This window comes from Sitodiplosis mosellana, unplaced genomic scaffold, assembly GCF_009176505.1.
Source record: "Sitodiplosis mosellana isolate CC-2019 unplaced genomic scaffold, AAFC_SMos_1.0 Smas_scaffold_1, whole genome shotgun sequence".
Classification (NCBI taxonomy): Eukaryota; Metazoa; Arthropoda; class Insecta; order Diptera; family Cecidomyiidae; genus Sitodiplosis; species Sitodiplosis mosellana.
The window spans coordinates 20,602,577-20,618,903 of record NW_022595244.1 but is presented as its reverse complement, the minus strand read 5'-3'; the positions used below and the strand labels follow the sequence as shown (position 1 = coordinate 20,618,903).

The following is a 16,327-nucleotide window of genomic DNA, read 5'->3' as shown; positions in this document are numbered from 1 at the left end:
ATAAACGCACACACAAATCTCCAGTTTGACAGTTCACACAATAATACCAATGTTGATCAAAATAAACAACTACTCCAAATGTGATTCTTATCGCAATTTCTATGGTAATTTTCTTAAAATGAGAATGGTTCATTTGCAGAAACAGTGGAATAAATTCTAAAGAAAGAAAAAAAGAATTGTTTAGTTGTAATGGCACAGAACAGTGTACACGTAACACAAACTCTACAGGCAAAACCATCGATCTTTGAACTTGTAGCGGCCGATTCACTTCAATCAACCTTCTATCCAGCACTCAAACGAATCGCTAATGTAAGCATTTAAATGCACATCAAAATATTTTTCTCATTAAAATTCGACTGTTGTTTCAGTTCTTGGTCAATTCGAATCCAGCCAAATATGGTTGGCTATCACAATATTATGACGAAATATATTTGTGTCTGAATGCGGTCATCCAGCAACATTACATTCGGTGTTACGGTAAAAAATCAATTGCATCCAAAAATAAACCGAACAAAATTACAACTGCAATTATTCTTTACCACAGGCGGCTCCTTGGCCGAGGTGTTTTACAGTTTGTCTCGAGTACGTACGAGAAATGAGCAATTTTCCACATTCGACAAATTATTGGCGTTTATACTGGTCGTGATTACACCATACATCAGAGCAAAGTTAACGAATTTAATGGCACAATGGGAGGATGACTGTGATAATGAAGTTATTGATGTAAAAGAGTTGAGACGAAAGAAAAAATGCATTACCGCCTATAAAATTGCCAAAGGAATACACGATTGCTTGCAAGTCGTCCAGTATGTTGGATATCTTTCCGATCGCAGCGAAACACATTCCATTTTCAATCGAATCATCGGTCAACATCTAGTCTATTTATCAGCGGATTCCAATTTAGATTGGTCGTGGTCGGATTTGTTTTCAATGAATTTCCACAAGTCGGCCGTTTTAACGGGAATGGTTTTTCGAGCCTTAGAACTGTCTGCATTCTTTCTTCAATTCGTTCAATGGTGGCAGAACGAGACAAGTCACGGAAATTTAACCAAGCTACCAAATCCAGAGCCACCCAGCGCTAATCCAAATGCAGCGGGACGATATCGAAATATTTGCCCAATTTGCTTACAAACTTGGAAAATTCCAACAGTCAATCGGATATCTGGGTGAGTGACACAAATGATTCGGCCAACGACCCCCATCGAAAAAGAACAATGAGTAAAAATTTTCAACCATTCTTCATTTCAGATATGTTTTCTGCTTCAAGTGCATCGCAAAACATTTGAATAGCGACAGTCGCTGTCCAGTTACAAAGTACGCAACATCAATCGACGATTTGATACGGATCTATGATTTATAGGGTAATTAAAGTGTGGTGAACTCAGGATGTACGGGACACCGGGATATAAAATGAGACTCAAAATTTTGATGTTCGTATTGTTTGCTATGTATTTATGCTTACTTTAAATAAAAAGGGTTTAAAATGGTATACAAATAAGTTTGATTATTTTATGCGTTGTCCATAGTATACTGTATATTATAATTGTTCAATTTATCAGCAGGTTTGGGTGGTTTGGATCCTTTTACTTGTCACTGAATTTGATGGTAACATCCAAAGTCTTCATATTTGGTTGAAGATATGAATGCAATGACAATACATCGAGTGCTGCTGGGCGATCAAATGGAAAGCCCATGCTTCTGCTGTCGGGATATTTACGCTTCGGCAGACTACAGTAGGATGATGCACTTCTGCACTTTCCATATGTACCGTCATTACTACCCTTAGTGGAAGGGTCGACAACCTAAATTGTGTGTGAAACAAATGAGTTTTAGTTTCTTTTGCTATATCTAAAATCGTTCATTAGCTCATTACCGGGTCATCTTTCGAAACCATGGCAAAAAGTAGGAAATTAGCGCCTTCTTTTGTGCCCTTGGGAATCAAGAGATGAGCGGGCCACCCCGACAAGCAATACGATGAGTCGACATTTGATTTGGAAGTTATCGACTGTCGAATTACGTCTGGTTCGAATATATTTTTGGATGGGATTGTTACCGAAGACTCAGTCGATCTGCGAATAATATGATTTTTTCCAGGTGGAACTGCAATTAAAATGATGAATTTTAATTTGAATACGGTCATTAACCAAATTGTAATAATAACAAAAGTTTCACGTACGGTTCACTGGGAAGCGATCCAACTCTATCATCAACATTCTAATCTCTTCGAATGTGAGTTCTCTATCGCGAACATTATTCTTTTGGCTCAAAAAAATGCGAACCGTTCCCGTTTGTTGCGATGAACTGTTGTTCTCTATGTCGAATACATATTGAAAATCTTCATGTGCCAAGTGTACACATCTTACAAAAATATCACCGTCAGGTTGAAAACTCAAACCATTTTTAAGATTGAAGTCACTCTCATCCCAACTGGTATTTATTTGGTTCTGCTTGCCACCTTTACCATTTTCAATGGATATTGAAGATATTTTGATGCCATCAAAACCAAGCTACAGTTCAGAGAAAAAGAGTTTGAATGTTGTTGAAAGTACACTTTGTTTGAAATCGAATTTTACCTGATTTTTTGTGTATGCTGGCAATTGGGATTTATGATTTTGAACAATTCGCACAAGGAAGGCATACCAGCGATAGAAGAGCACGTCACGTGTACATGTTGAAGGCTCGCCCATTACACTGTACGCTTGCAATGCCATATTTTCCGGGTCATGACAATAAGCGATGAAAGCATGGCCAATGTTACAAATATCGCCGTAGTATGTTCGATTCGGTGACAGTACAGATGACTGAATTTTAAATGGTTTTCGATTAAAGAAATGAGATTTAAATAATAATAATAATAATAATAACCTGTAATATGTTGCCGATATGATCAACACCTTTATCGTTGTTCAATGGGATTTGGGCACCTTTGTCCTATAATGTTTTACAAATTGAATATTTTTGCCGAATATGTAAATTTATTTTGCTTAAATGTCTAGTTATCTGTTTAGTGCTTACGTCTAAAATGTTGCCCAATTCAATTGCGTTGCAAATTCGATCGATCCATCGTTGAAATTTCGTTTTATTGACGACAAGTCCTTCGTATGGACGATGCAAATCACGTATTTTACTGTTATCAAAACGTGGCGCCCATGAGTGTAGCAGATATTGGGTGCATATCTTAGGAAAATAGCCCTCTTCAATCGGTTCATCGAAATTGGATAACGGCACAACCGGAAGCAAACCATTGCAATAGCGTTCAGCATTATATCGCGCAATTATTTGCTGATGGAAATAATACCATAGCTCTCCGCGACGGTCCAAATCCACGATTTCCCTCTTCACCGCTTCGAATGGATGAGTCAAATGCCAGAAATCATAGCAAACATTCAAACCAAGATCATGTCGAAAGTATTCCAATCGTACTTCAGCGTATTTGTCAGTGGCCATTTTTGGTATATCGATCAAAATTGGTTTCTATGACAAAAATGAGTGTTTGAAAAATTATTCAAAAATAAGTTTACAAATATTGTTACCCTCGAGCCCTCTGGAACAACCGTCAACTCTTCGATTGCATGCTGGAATACCTCAGCAGGGAAAAACTTATCCGGAAACGTTTCCTGTGATTTTTTTTTTTAACGAATATTTAGTCGATTGCGTATTGAAATTACAACTAATTTGTATATTATTGTTTTTTTACCGCGGGACTCAGTAGCAACAAATCAGCGGTATCTTTTCGGTTGAGAACCGCCATGCCAAAACAATAATTAAACAAGTTCGGATTGATAAAGTCACGACCATACGAAGAAATTTGCAATAGTTTATCAACGGAGTCGATGGATATCAAATAATCGATGAGTCGCGAGGCGATTTGTCGATGAAGTGGAAAAAATTGCGAGAAGAAATCCGATCTATTCAATCCAGTGAGGGTAAACGCTAAAAGAATTTCCTGATTTTGTGGATCGGTATTTTTCTCTGCATCCTCAAGTCCAGCTTTCTGATGCGGACGACTCATAACTGAACCAACACGTTTATTCACTTTATGCGATGACATTTTGTTTTTGATTTAGGCGACAAACTACAAAATTGAAACTTGACCTTACTTTCTTACTAACTGATGGAACCGAAGCTATTGCTCTGCTTATATACAGATGTTGCCGGATGTAGGTACATTGTACGTCTTAGAAATTCGCCAATTTGGTTAACCGCAAACATTTTTCTTTGCTACTTTCTATGCAATTTGTAATGCATGTTATCAATTTCACTTACCATATATCCTACGCTCTGCATGTGCAATGTGTATACAATGTACACGCTTCCTTTTTGTTGTTGCAATCAACATTCATAGAGATTGAATGTGAGTTTTAACAGGAAATAAAATACACGAGAAATTGGTTTTTTGTTATTATTTTTTTTTTACTTTATTGCTGTAAAACTTATGAAATAGCACGGCATATTAAATGGTATTGAAAATCACTAAAATTATGTATTTGGATTAGAATTTCAATGAATTTGTTTTTTTTTTGTGAGACCTAGAAGTTGCTAAGCATTTATACTTTTGGAATTGTTGCTTATGTTTAAAAAGAAAGAAAAAGATGTTAATCCCGGTGCTTTCCCTACACCAAAAACAAAAATTTCGTTGGTATATTTGGTATTGACGAAAGGAAAAAAATGTATTAAAAGAAGAACTGAAATCATATTTTTTTTTTCAAATTTAAATAATAAAAAGGCTAAAATACTTTCATGCAATTATTCATATGGCCATTAAATTTGTTGTATACACATTTGGAATTTGTGACACTAAAATGTAGTAAAATTCGATGGAATTTGATTAGTTGAGCCGGAGAGAGAGATGTCTTTTTTAGAGAATAAATCAGAAATTGGGTGCAAATCATTCCACCAAAATGAAAATGTAGTGGTTTATCTAATTAAAAGTGGTGATTACCATGTGGAAACAACAAAAGCTTACAATTGAAAAGGAAGATAAATGAGGAGAATTAGAGAAAAAAAAAAGAAAACAAAAATGTCTAAGCATACCGTATAAAATGAAATATCCTGTGATCCTATTAGTGTAGGTATTCCGCCTGTGTCTCAAATTCCCTCCTACTTCAACTCAAATGTCCTATCCAATTTTATTTGTCCATATAAAGAGCGGAGGTGTGTGTCTGTCTGTGTGAATGTTTATTTAATATTTTCTGTTTCGATTGTCCTATTCATGTGAAAATTTCCGAATTTGGGTCATCCACTGCTCTGTGAATCCCTCGAAGTCTATTGAAAATGTGTGATTGTGTGCATTTTTGTGTTTCTTATTTCGGATCGCGGTTTTCTTCTGTTTTTCCTGGTCAATCCAGTTCAGTAGATCCATTTTAAATAGCTTTGACATTTGCACATGCAGAAAATGACGCAGAAAATACGATCATCAAAAATTTTGGAAATTGTATAAAAATGTTCGTGATCCAATCAAATGAGCGCAGATAAGAATGATGAATTTAATTTATGAATTCCTCCAAAACCGTTCGGCAAAGTGATTGTAAAGCGTGCATGTAATCCATTCGGAAATGATAATCATTTGCATGTGTCCGTTGAATGATTGAATGAGATTTCGATGGAATGAGTACAAAAACGAAATGCATTTTCATTGCAGTGGTGTACCAAATAGCAAATCAATGCGATGCGCACAGGGAAATTCACAACCGATTATTACACAGATCAGCCGATTGCTTTCAATTTTCAAAACTCAGTGCAAACATTAAACACACAATTATCACTCGAAATTTTAAACGAAAAAAAAAAATCAATTTAAAAATTACAATTTTAGGCAGAATCCTTCGGATAAGGATGGTTTCGTTGATATGCAAAGAACATACAAATAAACACATATTGAACATCTGTCCGATGTTTCCCTCTTCTTCTTTCATACATGAAGTTTACAGAAAATGTGCATGTCAATCAAGTTTGCAGCAATAGCGCACATCCAGTTGTTGTGTGAATGCTTTTGTTTTTGGAACGTGAATCATGTCCATTTTTGCTGTGTGTGATTTTGTCTGAGTTCCAGTTGCGTTTTTCGGCCAAATCATTTCCTATCCTATTTTCGCCTAAGTCAATTTCCAACATATTCAGTGCGCAATCTGCTCCTAATCAAATCACACATATATCAATCCATAAAAGATTCTGTCAAATCGTGTTTTATCCGGAAATTCCCATTGTTAATCCTTTCGAATTCATTCTCTCTTTCTCTCTATATTTCGAATTCAAAATAGTTTCCTTCTCAATTCTATTCCATTTTTCTTCGTAATTTGAATAATGAATTTTGTTTTTCTTTCAAAATCCAGATGAACATTATGATGCTCCATCCGTCAAATCGAATAGAAAAGAGAGAAGAAAATTGAAATTGTTGAATTAGTATATTAGATTTAAAGTTTGTGTATAAATTATAGTCTGATTTCTATGTTATTTGTTTGTGTATATGTTATTTTCAAAATGCCTTAGTTTTGTTTTTATAACTCTATCAATTGAAATAAAATTGATTGATTACGTTGAAAAAGCGGCTCAATTGGGCCAGAAATATACCAGATAATAATTGTTCTGCTATTTAGACAATTTAGGTCCATTTTAGAAGGAACGTTATATTGGATTTTTTATGGAATCGATGTATAAAATCGAAGATGGCATTTTGTGCCTAGTCGCTATAATGGCAAGTTGTATCTCATCCAATCTTTTACAAATTTTTGTTTATGAAAAAGATAGAATAGATTGATGGGAATGTGTATTTCTTCGTTTCTTTTTTTCAATGGCAATTTAATTTTAATAAATCAATGAGACTGATGTAAATCTTTGAATTTTCCTAGCGTTTTTAGTTTTGTTGATCATATACAGCTATTTTCCCTTTTTTTTATCGTTTCGTGTATATTTTTGTACTTGCGAAATGAAAGATTGTGTGAATTGCTCTTACATCTTAAATGCTAAAATATATGTTGAATCCTTCTTTCATGATTAATCAAATATAGTATTTCTGGGGGGGGGGAAAAGGGTTGTTGTTTTACAATTAGGTTTTAGTCAATTCAATTTTGCCACTGTTCAGGACGTGGACGTACCTGAACACATTCAAATCAAACATGAATGTGTTTTGCAACGACTTAATGACAGAGACAAGGTAGTGTTTTTGTGAACCAGATGTGGATGACCGATTGGGCTTTAGTAGTTTGATCTGGAATCACTGCGGGATCGAGATCTAGAGTAGGTTCTTCGATAGATATCCGATGGTGAATCCCGACGGCGGCGTGGTGAAAATGATGATCGGCGAGAACGAGATCTACTGTTATGATAAACAAAAATCACATTTAGAATGGCAGGACAGTTAGAGGACTTTACATTTCAAGTGCAAAGATATCAATCGCTTTTGAATGTCGCATCATATTTGTACTCAATCTTTTTCAAAGATACCTTTGCACTAGGAATTCGTTTATCATTTTCATCGCTACTTACCTGCGTGATGATTTACGATCATCTCCCATGTCCTCACGAACTCTTACATACGCAACCTCACCCTATTGATAAATGTGCAATTTTAAATAATTTTAATACAAATACTTCTGAACCAGGCTATTTACTACCGGACACTTACTTCGTGCGATCTAAAGCGTGAATCGTCCAATTTTTTAATGGCATACTTCATATCATCGTACCGCAGGAATTCGACCACACCGGTACCATCCTTGTAAGTATCGGCAAAGCAAACATCACCTGCTTCACGCATGTGATCTTTTAAATCTTGCCATGAACCAGATGGCGGGAGGCCAGATACCAGGACACGATACTGTGAACGTTTTGTAACAGCGCCACGATTGCTACGGTTTCGGTCATTATTTCGACTTGAACGGTAGCTGCTACCTGGTCCACCACCGCGTGGAAATTCAACACGCAAACGGTATCCATCATAATCATACCCGTCTCTTGCTTTAACGGCATCCTCAGCATCTCTATAAGGAATAATGTTGATTTTATTTTAATCGAAAATTTATATTGTTCATGTACAAATCCCTACAAAGCTCGACAATTTCAATTTTAATTAGTTTGGTTTTTCTGTATTGTATGCTCCAGAAAAATTCAATTAAATTCGTTGTTCAGATTTGCTTTTGTTGTGATTCAGATAAGAAAATCAACGTATTTCAATGGAAATATGTCGAAAGTACATGTATTGTGTTCATATCTCGGTAATGTCTCGCAAATAAAATGGTATGGAATTAAATCGATATCAGTAAGAAAAAAAGAACAAAGTGCAAATGTACTCGCACACATGCCTCTTGTTCATTATGTGTGCTCACTTCTACCGATAATAATGTTCATGCCTATTAGTTGAGGGTTTATCGATTAAACTATTTCACATGGTAACACACAGTAAATTATCGTTTATTCATTTTGCCATTTTTTATTTCGGTTGTCATGCATTTAATTGATTAAACAACCTTTTCGAAGCGAAAAAAAATAATAATTAAAAATGTACACATTTTTTTTTTGAATCACAACCAAAGCGAAAAAAAATCATTTCAAACGAAATAAATACAGTCGCAACAAGCGATACGAGAGCAATAGCGAGAGAGAGAGAGAGAGACAAAACGATGTTGATAATTCGGCAATGACAAAAATGAACGAGAATGCTTGATTGTTTGTGTCTAAGTTTACATACCGTGAATCTTCAAACTCGACGAATGCGAATGGTGGCCCGCGGCGATTTTTCAAATCGACAAATGTCACTTTTCCAAATTTGTGAAACAAATCTTGAATATCTTTGGTACGAATATCTGGCGGTAAATTGCCCACATAAATTCGGCACTCGCTGTTTCGATGCGACATTTTGTATGATTGTCGGTTTTTTCCCCTTCGTAATGTAGTTTTCCTTACTTATCGGGATAATCGATTTTTTTCCCTGATAATTTCGCTTTCCTTTTCCGATTGCTGCAAATCAATTGAAAGCGAAATTTCAATCACTTTTTATGTTCAAACTATGGGAATTGCGCCCGAAAGGAAAAAAAACCGAATTGTCCAAATCGATTTACAGAAACAATATGTTTTATTTTTGTGTGTGTCTGAGCTTGATGCGAACGAAAGAGTTCAATTGCACCAAAATGGAACAAAGTAAGTGTGAATTGCTTGACAAATGCTTCGAAACTGTTTGATGTACATACACAATAAGAAGCGTTCAATGTACGACGCATATTTGTATTGACATTGATGGTAACCAGCAGCTCCATCTAAGGGCTGGATTCTTATGTAGTCATTTTGTTCATGGCAATGCGAATGATATTGATAGAGAATACCAAATGAGTATTGAAGACAGAAAACGAATCATAGTAAGCGAGTCATATTTCGAGTTCGATATCTCATTTCATTTTGATTTTTAGCAATCGTTTGCATATCAACCACGCAGTATAAGCATCTAAACAATTCGAAATCTAACTGAAATTTGATGGAGCAACCCTGATTGCATGTTTGAAAAGAAGAAGAAGAAGAACAATCGTGTCAACTTCACGCCATTATTGCTTTATCTCTGTGTGTCTGCGTGTATAGTACTCGTGTACATGTGTGCAATGTGCATTTGTGTATATTGAAGTTGATTCGATCTGAAACTATTGTATTAAATTATTCATCGAATCAATTACACATACTACACTACTCGTTCCTTTATTACCATTATTACCGACCATTTCATTTTTGTTTTTTTTGTTGTTTGCGCTGGTGTTTTCCTTTTTGATATCGAGAATAGTTTTGTCGTTGTTTTTTTTTTTTTTTCGTTTGTATTTAACAACGTAAAAATAGAAAGAAGAAAAAATTCCACGGGCACAGTAATATAAATGTTGTTTGATCAGTTCGCTGAGTGAGTGAGAAAAGCGAGCAACAAAATTTTATTAAGTCCACTAAAATGATGAATTAGTATTGAAATTTTTTTCGATAAAATACACACAAAACAAACTCCAAATTTGTCTATTTCGTGTGCACTTCACTTGTGCGTCATGATAAAAAGAATTCTAGCAGCATCAAGGGAATCATTGCAGCTCAAGCAAAATTGAGGAAGAAAAAAACGAGAGGCGAGAGGAGACAACAAATTTGTATTACACCTAGGTGTTCATTTATGTTTTGTGTGACGAATCAGTGACTTCTCGACTCGTGCATTCGCCGCGCAAATGTGTGAATAAATTCCGTCATATGCGTTGTGTACTTGAGTTATATATTTGTTGTCGTTAAGATTCAGGTGTAAAAAAATAATTGTTTTCCTATTTCAATTCAGTGATCGGTTTGAATACAGTGTTTGTGCGAAGCAGCAATAGTTTGAATCACAAGCCTTAGTCGATTGTAAAGTGAGAGAGAAAAAAAGAGAAATATGTCTATGGTCGTGCGCTGAATTTGTTATATTATTTCAACCAAATTTGTTGTGTGTTAATTTGAATTTTTTTTTTTGTGGTTGTTTCATTTCCATTTGATTTTGGTGTGTTGTTCGGTGTTCAGCAATAAAACGATCAAAAAATACGACACGATAAGTCAATTATCGCAACAAAGTGACAAAGAAGAGAAAAAAAGGCGTACAAAACTGTTTTTTTTTAATCTGGATTCAATAAACGAAAATTACTAACAAAATGTCAAAAAAGATAATTCATCCCCGTCTCGATAAAGAAAATATTGAAATTAAATCAAAGGCAAGTATTTGAGAGAGAAAAAAAACTCTTAATATCCAATAAATTGTAGTTAAATGGATGGGGAGTTCGTCAAAGAAAAATGTTCAACGAAATAATTATTCATGTGCGATAATATAATGAGTGCTTTTGTTGCTTGCCGCTTGTTGCGTGTAGTACGTGTATTGTGTATTTATATATATATATATATATATATATATACATACATATGCGTTCGGAAGAGAATGTCGAACATCACTAGCCTAGGTCATGGTTCCATGGATATTTCAATACTGCATTTCCGAGAAGCACTGAAATCACCTCGAAACCACATCGTCAAAAACGAAATAAAATAGAATAACGTAAAATGAACTCAAATTTCAAAACATTTTTCACGCAATGGAAATGATATTAAAATACTAGTTTTATAAATATTTATTTTCGCTCACGAAACGTTACACCGAATGCACTGGATGCGGTCGACGGCAGTGAAAGCAAATCATAGCACGTCATTTTTCTATACAATTTTCTCTTTTCTTCTCTGTTTTTTTCTCATCTTTTTATGAAAAAAAAAAAAATACACAAGAGAAAAATGTATTTTGTTTCAACCGATATGCTTTAACCGTTCATTTTGATTTCCGTTCCGTTTGAATAGTTTGATGCGGAATTTCGACGCTGGTCAGTGAAACGGGCAGAGACGAAAAGTTTCGATGAATTCTACAAAATGATTGAACGTTTGCATCAGATAAAAGATATAGAGTTGCTGATATCATATATCGATCCGCGCGACAATGACCTATTGCCAATAAACAATGACGATAACTATGTACGAGCGCTATCAACAGCCCGGCCGCTGCTTCGTCTGATAATTCAAAGAAAAGGTATGAATAAAATCGATAGCCCGATTGATAATAATAACAATAAGAAGCTGATACATTCATTCGCATGAATTGCAGGCGATAGTTTGGAAGAAATCACTGGCTATGGAACGATGAAAACACGGACAAATCTTATCAGTAGCATTTTAGGGCAAACACCTGCAAAATCAAAGACACTGGCTATTTCAAATCCACACGATTTTCGACAAGTTTCAGCCATCATCGATGTCGATCAAGTCCCCGAAACTTGTAGACGTGTTAAGCTATTAAAACACGGCAGTGACAAACCACTCGGATTTTATATTCGGTAAGGCAATGGAAGGAGACAAACAAAACCATTTTTACAATAGTTTAAGTCACTTTTTTTTTAAAAAATAAAATTGATGTATTGAAATGTGTTCACTTGCACAGTGATGGAACCTCTTTTCGTGTAACGGCAAACGGATTGGAGAAACAGCCGGGGATATTTATATCGCGTTTGGTGCCTGGTGGTTTGGCTGAAGGTACCGGGCTTCTGGCAGTGAATGACGAAGTGCTTGAGGTGAATGGAATCGAAGTGGCTGGCAAATCACTCGATCAGGTACGAAAGAGAAGACGAAACAATAACATAATTTGCTAAAGAAAGCGCCAAGCAAACACATAATCGTTAATTATTTATTCAACAATATGTTTACGAACAACTTTTGATAATTTCACCATTCAATTGCAGGTAACCGATATGATGGTGGCAAACAGCGCCAAATTGATAATCACCGTAAAACCAGCGAATCAACGAACCTTGGCTGCACCACGACGAGGCTCGTTCTCGCGCAATAGCCAAGTATCTAGTGGTTCACAGCAGTCACAACACACAAATCCTGCTTCCGATGAAATCGAAAACGACGACCAAGAGGATGAAGTTCTCGATTTACTTGAAAACCAATCGCTTGATGATTCAAACAGTTTGATTAATCAAAAGGACGGTGTATTGCATTTATAGTTTGGTGCAAAAAAATTTCAACCGAGCGCGATAGAGGTGCGTTTTTGTCATTGAATGATTGCTTGAAAATCAAATTTTGAAATGATGTATACATTTATTCTGCGTGTTTTTTTTTTGTATGAAATCATTGAAAATTTACCGGGCATTTGTTAACATATTTAATATATTCGAAGAGCAAAAGTGTAAAAAATTATTGCGATAACAAGAAACCGTAGGTGATAAAAAAAAAACAATCCTGAAAAGAAAGCATGTCATAATCTGTATAAATTTGATTCAAATTCCATTTCCCGATGCATAAATCATGTAATAACTTTTATTTTTTTAATCGCATCCTCAGTATTTCTGTATTCGAAATTCAAGTAATTAGAATGTTTATTATTGTAATTTTTTTTTTAAATCATACATGAAATCATTAGAAAACCGTAACAAATTTCCCCGCAAGCCAACAACAGTCAAACTGAGCATGCACACATATCATGTCAACAAGAAAACAAAAACAACAAAATGTTATGAAAAATTATGAAAATTTAAAAATAGAAAAAACATCATTTAAAAATTAAAATGTGCCTTGGCAAAAAAACACAAAAAAAAACGCACAACAATTATAACATATGGCCTTATATTGGGAGATTTAAAAAAATTTCGATGAAACTAAATACAATCACAAATCCAAGCGTAATTTTGTTTTTTGAAAATTGGTATACATCTGTTTTACACCACATAAAATTTACCGTGAAAAATGTGTATATATTTTCGTACGCATTTGAAAGCAATACCTACATACCTTCAAGTTTACTTAAATATATTTTAGTTCCATTTTATTGGAACATGGTAATGAAAATATGGGAGAATAGCGAGAGATTCAAACGATAAGAGATTTTTTATACTAAAAACTGATGTAGATCAAACTATACGTATTACATTCCATGTTGATGAAATCAAAGAGTAGACAAAACGAAGCAATGTTCATACCTCGTATTTGTGTCCAATTATTACAAAAAGAGAAGATTTACAACGCCAACTAATATTGCAAGTGAATAAAAATAAAAACAAGAGCTACAACATTCAGTATTTCCAGACACTTGATCCAAAAAGTGTTAAAAGTACGCAAAATTACTTGTTCCATTTTGTTTTCCATCCTTTTAACATTCGTAGAATTCCATTCTTTTCGGCATAAACAGAATTAATCTTCATTTTCCGGCAGATATCCGTCCATGAAGGTATTTGCAAATATAGAGTGCACAATATACGCAAAACGAAAAACTTTTTTTTTTAACAAAACCGACCTTTTTCAGAACTGAACACATTTTTTAAGAAGGACAAGAAACAGGTTTACAGATGAGCAGAATTTGCTTGATCATTATCACAATAATTGTTATATTTTTAGGTACTTATGATTCATAATAATACATACACACAGCAAGAACTTACTTAATTTTACGAAACTTTATTTACCTTGTGTACTTAATTCCAGTTTAATGAAACGTTAGAATTTAGAAAAAAAAGCTATATTAAAAATCAATTGTTAATTAGAATTCGAAAATTAAAAAAAAAAACCATTAATAAATAGAACAAATACCGTTAAGGTTTGGCATTTTTATTCAGTTGTTCAAAATTTGCACCAAAGATTCGGAAATATCTTTTGCATTTTGTTTGCTATCAGCTACACGAGATCCAAATTGCATGGCTCTCTTTTTGAGAGTAGCGACTTCCCGGAGACCTAAGCGGAAACCACATAGCCGAAGCAGTAATTTATCACCCACTCCTTGCTCTAGCATGGGATAACACTTTTGGTATGGTCGAAGTGCACGAATGAAGTGTACAAGCTTCTCTTCGAGATAAGGTGAACGTGCTGTCACCCCATGATCACCTATCACACGATCATCTCTAGCTAAATTTCGATTCGGCAAACGATTAAAATCAAACTCTAACTCTCTTTCAAGACGTTCAAATGGCGTTAGATCATCTTCATATTGACGAATAAATGCATTCCGATGCCGTGTGTAGCCACCGAACAATTCATCAGCTCCTGATCCAATCAACAGCACCTTGTTTTAAGAAGAAACCGAGATTGAATTAAGTTTCCAATTTAAAAAAAGGTTGGGGTTGTTACGAATTTCGAAAGATCAAAGCAAAAAAAAAATGAGTTTACCCTGCAATTCGAAGTATAGTCAACGCCATCAATTTTGCCCTGACCTCGAGCACCGAACCACAAAACACAACCCAAAGACTCATCTAACACTGGATGCAAAGTTGAAAAGAAAAATTCGTGTCAGCTTTACTCTGTTGTTATTCTTTCTTCGTGGATTACCTGTGTTCAATGGGTAGACCAAATGAGGTATTCTACTTTTCAACGCTTCTTCCAATTCGTCACGAGTGACATCCACCTCAATAAGATTCCATTTTCGCTGTGGACTCATTTGCTTCAACTCTTCTAAGGATTGGTATGCAGATAGCCGATCTGGGGTTTTGTAATCGGTTGGTACATTTGTTTTTGCTCTATTAATTTTTTGAAATGACACATTTATCAAATCAATGGGTTGCGTTGCATCTAACAGTTTGTCTGTTAAAACTGCCAATATGGTGCAATCAATTCCGCCAGAGAATAGTATGCCGATTCTTGCATGTTCACATTTCTGATTCCTAGATGCTAGACACTCACTACACATCGATGGTGTTGCTGATATTCGATCGTGCAATGAATTTTCTAATCGCAATATAACTTCATCACAGACACTCATTACCTCTTTATTCTCTAAGAGACATCTAAAAATATCGGTTGATGGATTTTTGATGGATTCTTTCAGAATACTTTCAAAGTTATAGCAATGCAAACTATCTTTTTTAATCAGCCAAGGAGAGTGAATGGGTAACTTTACTTGTATTTCTCGCTGAAAAATGTGCTGCAATTCGGTTAACTGTTCGAAGTGTGTAGCATTCAATGATTGCCACGGATCGAGTCGAATCTCCTCTGTTACTAAATTTATACAAAAAACGCCGAGAGGTGGAAGTTCAACACATTCTGAATAGAGACGCCTTGAAGCTCCTAATGAAAGAATGTTGAAAGAAAAGTTTCATTTTCAAAATGATCCGAAAAAACTAAAGAAAAAAAAACAGATATTCACCCAAAACGCTCGATATAATTGTATCGCCTTCAGGACTTTTGGCCAACAACAGTGACTGTCTGCCAAGAATGTCACGCAGAAAATACAGTTTATTTGCATTTTGATTGTAGTAAATAATGCTGTATGGTCCTTCGAGATTCCGGAACATTTCAAGAAGCTCAGCCTCATCATCATTACATTCATAAATCCGTTGAGTCAGCCATTCAGTGTCGCTCAGCGTGCTATCATCTCGCTTTGTAAATATGTCTCCATTGATCAAAACAACATGATGCTTGCGTTGATGTGGTTGTGTGCATAGTTTAACACCTTGTTGCCACAAAACAAAACCTGAGAACTGGATATTGAATCCATCTGTTTGAAGGGATAGTTCGGTGTGAGAATTTGGGCCACGATTGGTAAGCAACACCTTGGTTAAATCATCAATCTTCGAAAAACAAAATCAGTGAGTATATTTTCTAATCATTTTAACCATTTTATGAAAATTCATTGGGCGATAAACTACCTGAATCGACGAAATTTCTGTATCGTTTTTAATCCGCCGAAGCCGACAGCAAATGCCACACATTTTGCTCGTTATTTGCTCGACTTACTTCAAATCATTTGTTGTCTAAATTTAAACGTGCACATGATTATCGTTTTGACACATACGGCATACAAAAAGTCATTAGCATCCAAATGAAT

The 16,327-nt window shown here is 35.1% G+C and overlaps 5 protein-coding genes across 11 annotated transcripts; 2 read left to right on the top strand and 3 right to left on the bottom strand.

Annotated features, from left to right (window-relative positions):
• The first annotated feature begins 27 nt into the window (after window positions 1-27).
• Window positions 28-1,489, top strand: LOC129580364 (peroxisome assembly protein 12-B). Its single transcript, XM_055470709.1, has 4 exons — window positions 28-309; window positions 369-477; window positions 545-1,166; window positions 1,249-1,489. Exons 1-4 carry the CDS (start codon window positions 190-192, stop codon window positions 1,358-1,360), a joined length of 963 nt encoding a protein of 320 aa, XP_055326684.1. The 5' UTR covers window positions 28-189; the 3' UTR covers window positions 1,361-1,489.
• On the bottom strand, window positions 1,424-4,125 carry LOC129580362 (phenoloxidase 2-like). Its single transcript, XM_055470707.1, has 8 exons — window positions 3,698-4,125; window positions 3,534-3,617; window positions 3,016-3,474; window positions 2,866-2,931; window positions 2,574-2,801; window positions 2,177-2,507; window positions 1,874-2,100; window positions 1,424-1,802 (listed from the first exon to the last, which is right to left on the bottom strand). Exons 1-8 carry the CDS (start codon window positions 4,049-4,051, stop codon window positions 1,584-1,586), a joined length of 1,968 nt encoding a protein of 655 aa, XP_055326682.1. The 5' UTR covers window positions 4,052-4,125; the 3' UTR covers window positions 1,424-1,583.
• Window positions 4,126-4,388: 263 nt separating this feature from the next.
• On the bottom strand, window positions 4,389-9,170 carry LOC129580365 (serine/arginine-rich splicing factor 1B). 4 transcript variants are annotated; one of them, XR_008689351.1, is made up of 5 exons: window positions 8,684-9,170; window positions 7,622-7,976; window positions 7,483-7,544; window positions 5,035-7,312; window positions 4,389-4,961 (listed from the first exon to the last, which is right to left on the bottom strand). XR_008689351.1 is itself a non-coding variant. In XM_055470710.1 (4 exons), the coding sequence occupies exons 1-4, from the start codon at window positions 8,848-8,850 to the stop codon at window positions 7,192-7,194; spliced, it is 705 nt and encodes a 234-aa protein (XP_055326685.1). In that variant the 5' UTR covers window positions 8,851-9,170; the 3' UTR covers window positions 4,389-7,191. The 4 variants fall into 4 exon arrangements, 2 of the variants coding, with proteins under 2 accessions (XP_055326685.1, XP_055326686.1); XR_008689350.1 differs by having other exon boundaries at window positions 4,389-7,009; window positions 7,092-7,312; XM_055470710.1 differs by having other exon boundaries at window positions 4,389-7,312.
• Window positions 9,171-9,526: 356 nt separating this feature from the next.
• LOC129577058 (partitioning defective 6 homolog beta) lies at window positions 9,527-14,106 on the top strand. Of its 4 annotated transcripts, none has more exons than XR_008688962.1 (6): window positions 9,536-10,688; window positions 11,320-11,545; window positions 11,621-11,849; window positions 11,954-12,122; window positions 12,252-13,741; window positions 13,817-14,106. XR_008688962.1 is itself a non-coding variant. In XM_055463512.1 (6 exons), exons 2-6 carry the CDS (start codon window positions 10,629-10,631, stop codon window positions 12,519-12,521), a joined length of 954 nt encoding a protein of 317 aa, XP_055319487.1. In that variant the 5' UTR covers window positions 9,547-9,871; window positions 10,283-10,628; the 3' UTR covers window positions 12,522-14,106. The 4 variants fall into 4 exon arrangements, 3 of the variants coding, with proteins under 3 accessions (XP_055319477.1, XP_055319487.1, XP_055319496.1); XM_055463512.1 differs by having other exon boundaries at window positions 9,547-9,871; window positions 10,283-10,688; window positions 12,252-14,106; XM_055463521.1 differs by having other exon boundaries at window positions 9,629-9,871; window positions 10,501-10,688; window positions 12,252-14,106.
• LOC129577051 (asparagine synthetase domain-containing protein CG17486) lies at window positions 14,085-16,286 on the bottom strand. The gene is made up of 5 exons (XM_055463471.1): window positions 16,149-16,286; window positions 15,647-16,070; window positions 14,833-15,567; window positions 14,674-14,762; window positions 14,085-14,569 (listed from the first exon to the last, which is right to left on the bottom strand). Exons 1-5 carry the CDS (start codon window positions 16,209-16,211, stop codon window positions 14,123-14,125), a joined length of 1,758 nt encoding a protein of 585 aa, XP_055319446.1. The 5' UTR covers window positions 16,212-16,286; the 3' UTR covers window positions 14,085-14,122.
• Between the last annotated feature and the right edge of the window lie 41 nt (window positions 16,287-16,327).

What these genes read in the sequence shown, in the direction of transcription:
- LOC129580365 (XM_055470710.1), bottom strand. Translation starts at nt 8,850, where the DNA reads ATGTCGCATCGAAACAGCGAGTGCCGAATTTATGTGGGCAATTTACCG. An exon ending in GTCGAGTTTGAAGATTCACG is followed by an intron (nt 7,977 to 8,683) that starts GTATGTAAACTT and finishes TATTCCTTATAG; the next exon opens with AGATGCTGAGGATGCCGTTA. An exon ending in GATCGTAAATCATCACGCAG is followed by an intron (nt 7,313 to 7,482) that starts GTAAGTAGCGAT and finishes TTATCATAACAG; the next exon opens with TAGATCTCGTTCTCGCCGAT.
- LOC129580362 (XM_055470707.1), bottom strand. Translation starts at nt 4,051, where the DNA reads ATGTCATCGCATAAAGTGAATAAACGTGTTGGTTCAGTTATGAGTCGT. An exon ending in TTGTTCCAGAGGGCTCGAGG is followed by an intron (nt 3,475 to 3,533) that starts GTAACAATATTT and finishes TTTTTGTCATAG; the next exon opens with AAACCAATTTTGATCGATAT. An exon ending in TGGTTTCGAAAGATGACCCG is followed by an intron (nt 1,803 to 1,873) that starts GTAATGAGCTAA and finishes CACACAATTTAG; the next exon opens with GTTGTCGACCCTTCCACTAA.
- LOC129577051 (XM_055463471.1), bottom strand. Translation starts at nt 16,211, where the DNA reads ATGTGTGGCATTTGCTGTCGGCTTCGGCGGATTAAAAACGATACAGAA. An exon ending in CAGAAATTTCGTCGATTCAG is followed by an intron (nt 16,071 to 16,148) that starts GTAGTTTATCGC and finishes TGTTTTTCGAAG; the next exon opens with ATTGATGATTTAACCAAGGT. An exon ending in ACTATACTTCGAATTGCAGG is followed by an intron (nt 14,570 to 14,673) that starts GTAAACTCATTT and finishes TCTTAAAACAAG; the next exon opens with GTGCTGTTGATTGGATCAGG.
- LOC129577058 (XM_055463502.1), top strand. Translation starts at nt 10,629, where the DNA reads ATGTCAAAAAAGATAATTCATCCCCGTCTCGATAAAGAAAATATTGAA. An exon ending in ATATTGAAATTAAATCAAAG is followed by an intron (nt 10,689 to 11,319) that starts GCAAGTATTTGA and finishes CCGTTTGAATAG; the next exon opens with TTTGATGCGGAATTTCGACG. An exon ending in CCACTCGGATTTTATATTCG is followed by an intron (nt 11,850 to 11,953) that starts GTAAGGCAATGG and finishes TCACTTGCACAG; the next exon opens with TGATGGAACCTCTTTTCGTG.
- LOC129580364 (XM_055470709.1), top strand. Translation starts at nt 190, where the DNA reads ATGGCACAGAACAGTGTACACGTAACACAAACTCTACAGGCAAAACCA. An exon ending in ACATTACATTCGGTGTTACG is followed by an intron (nt 478 to 544) that starts GTAAAAAATCAA and finishes TCTTTACCACAG; the next exon opens with GCGGCTCCTTGGCCGAGGTG. An exon ending in ACAGTCAATCGGATATCTGG is followed by an intron (nt 1,167 to 1,248) that starts GTGAGTGACACA and finishes TCTTCATTTCAG; the next exon opens with ATATGTTTTCTGCTTCAAGT.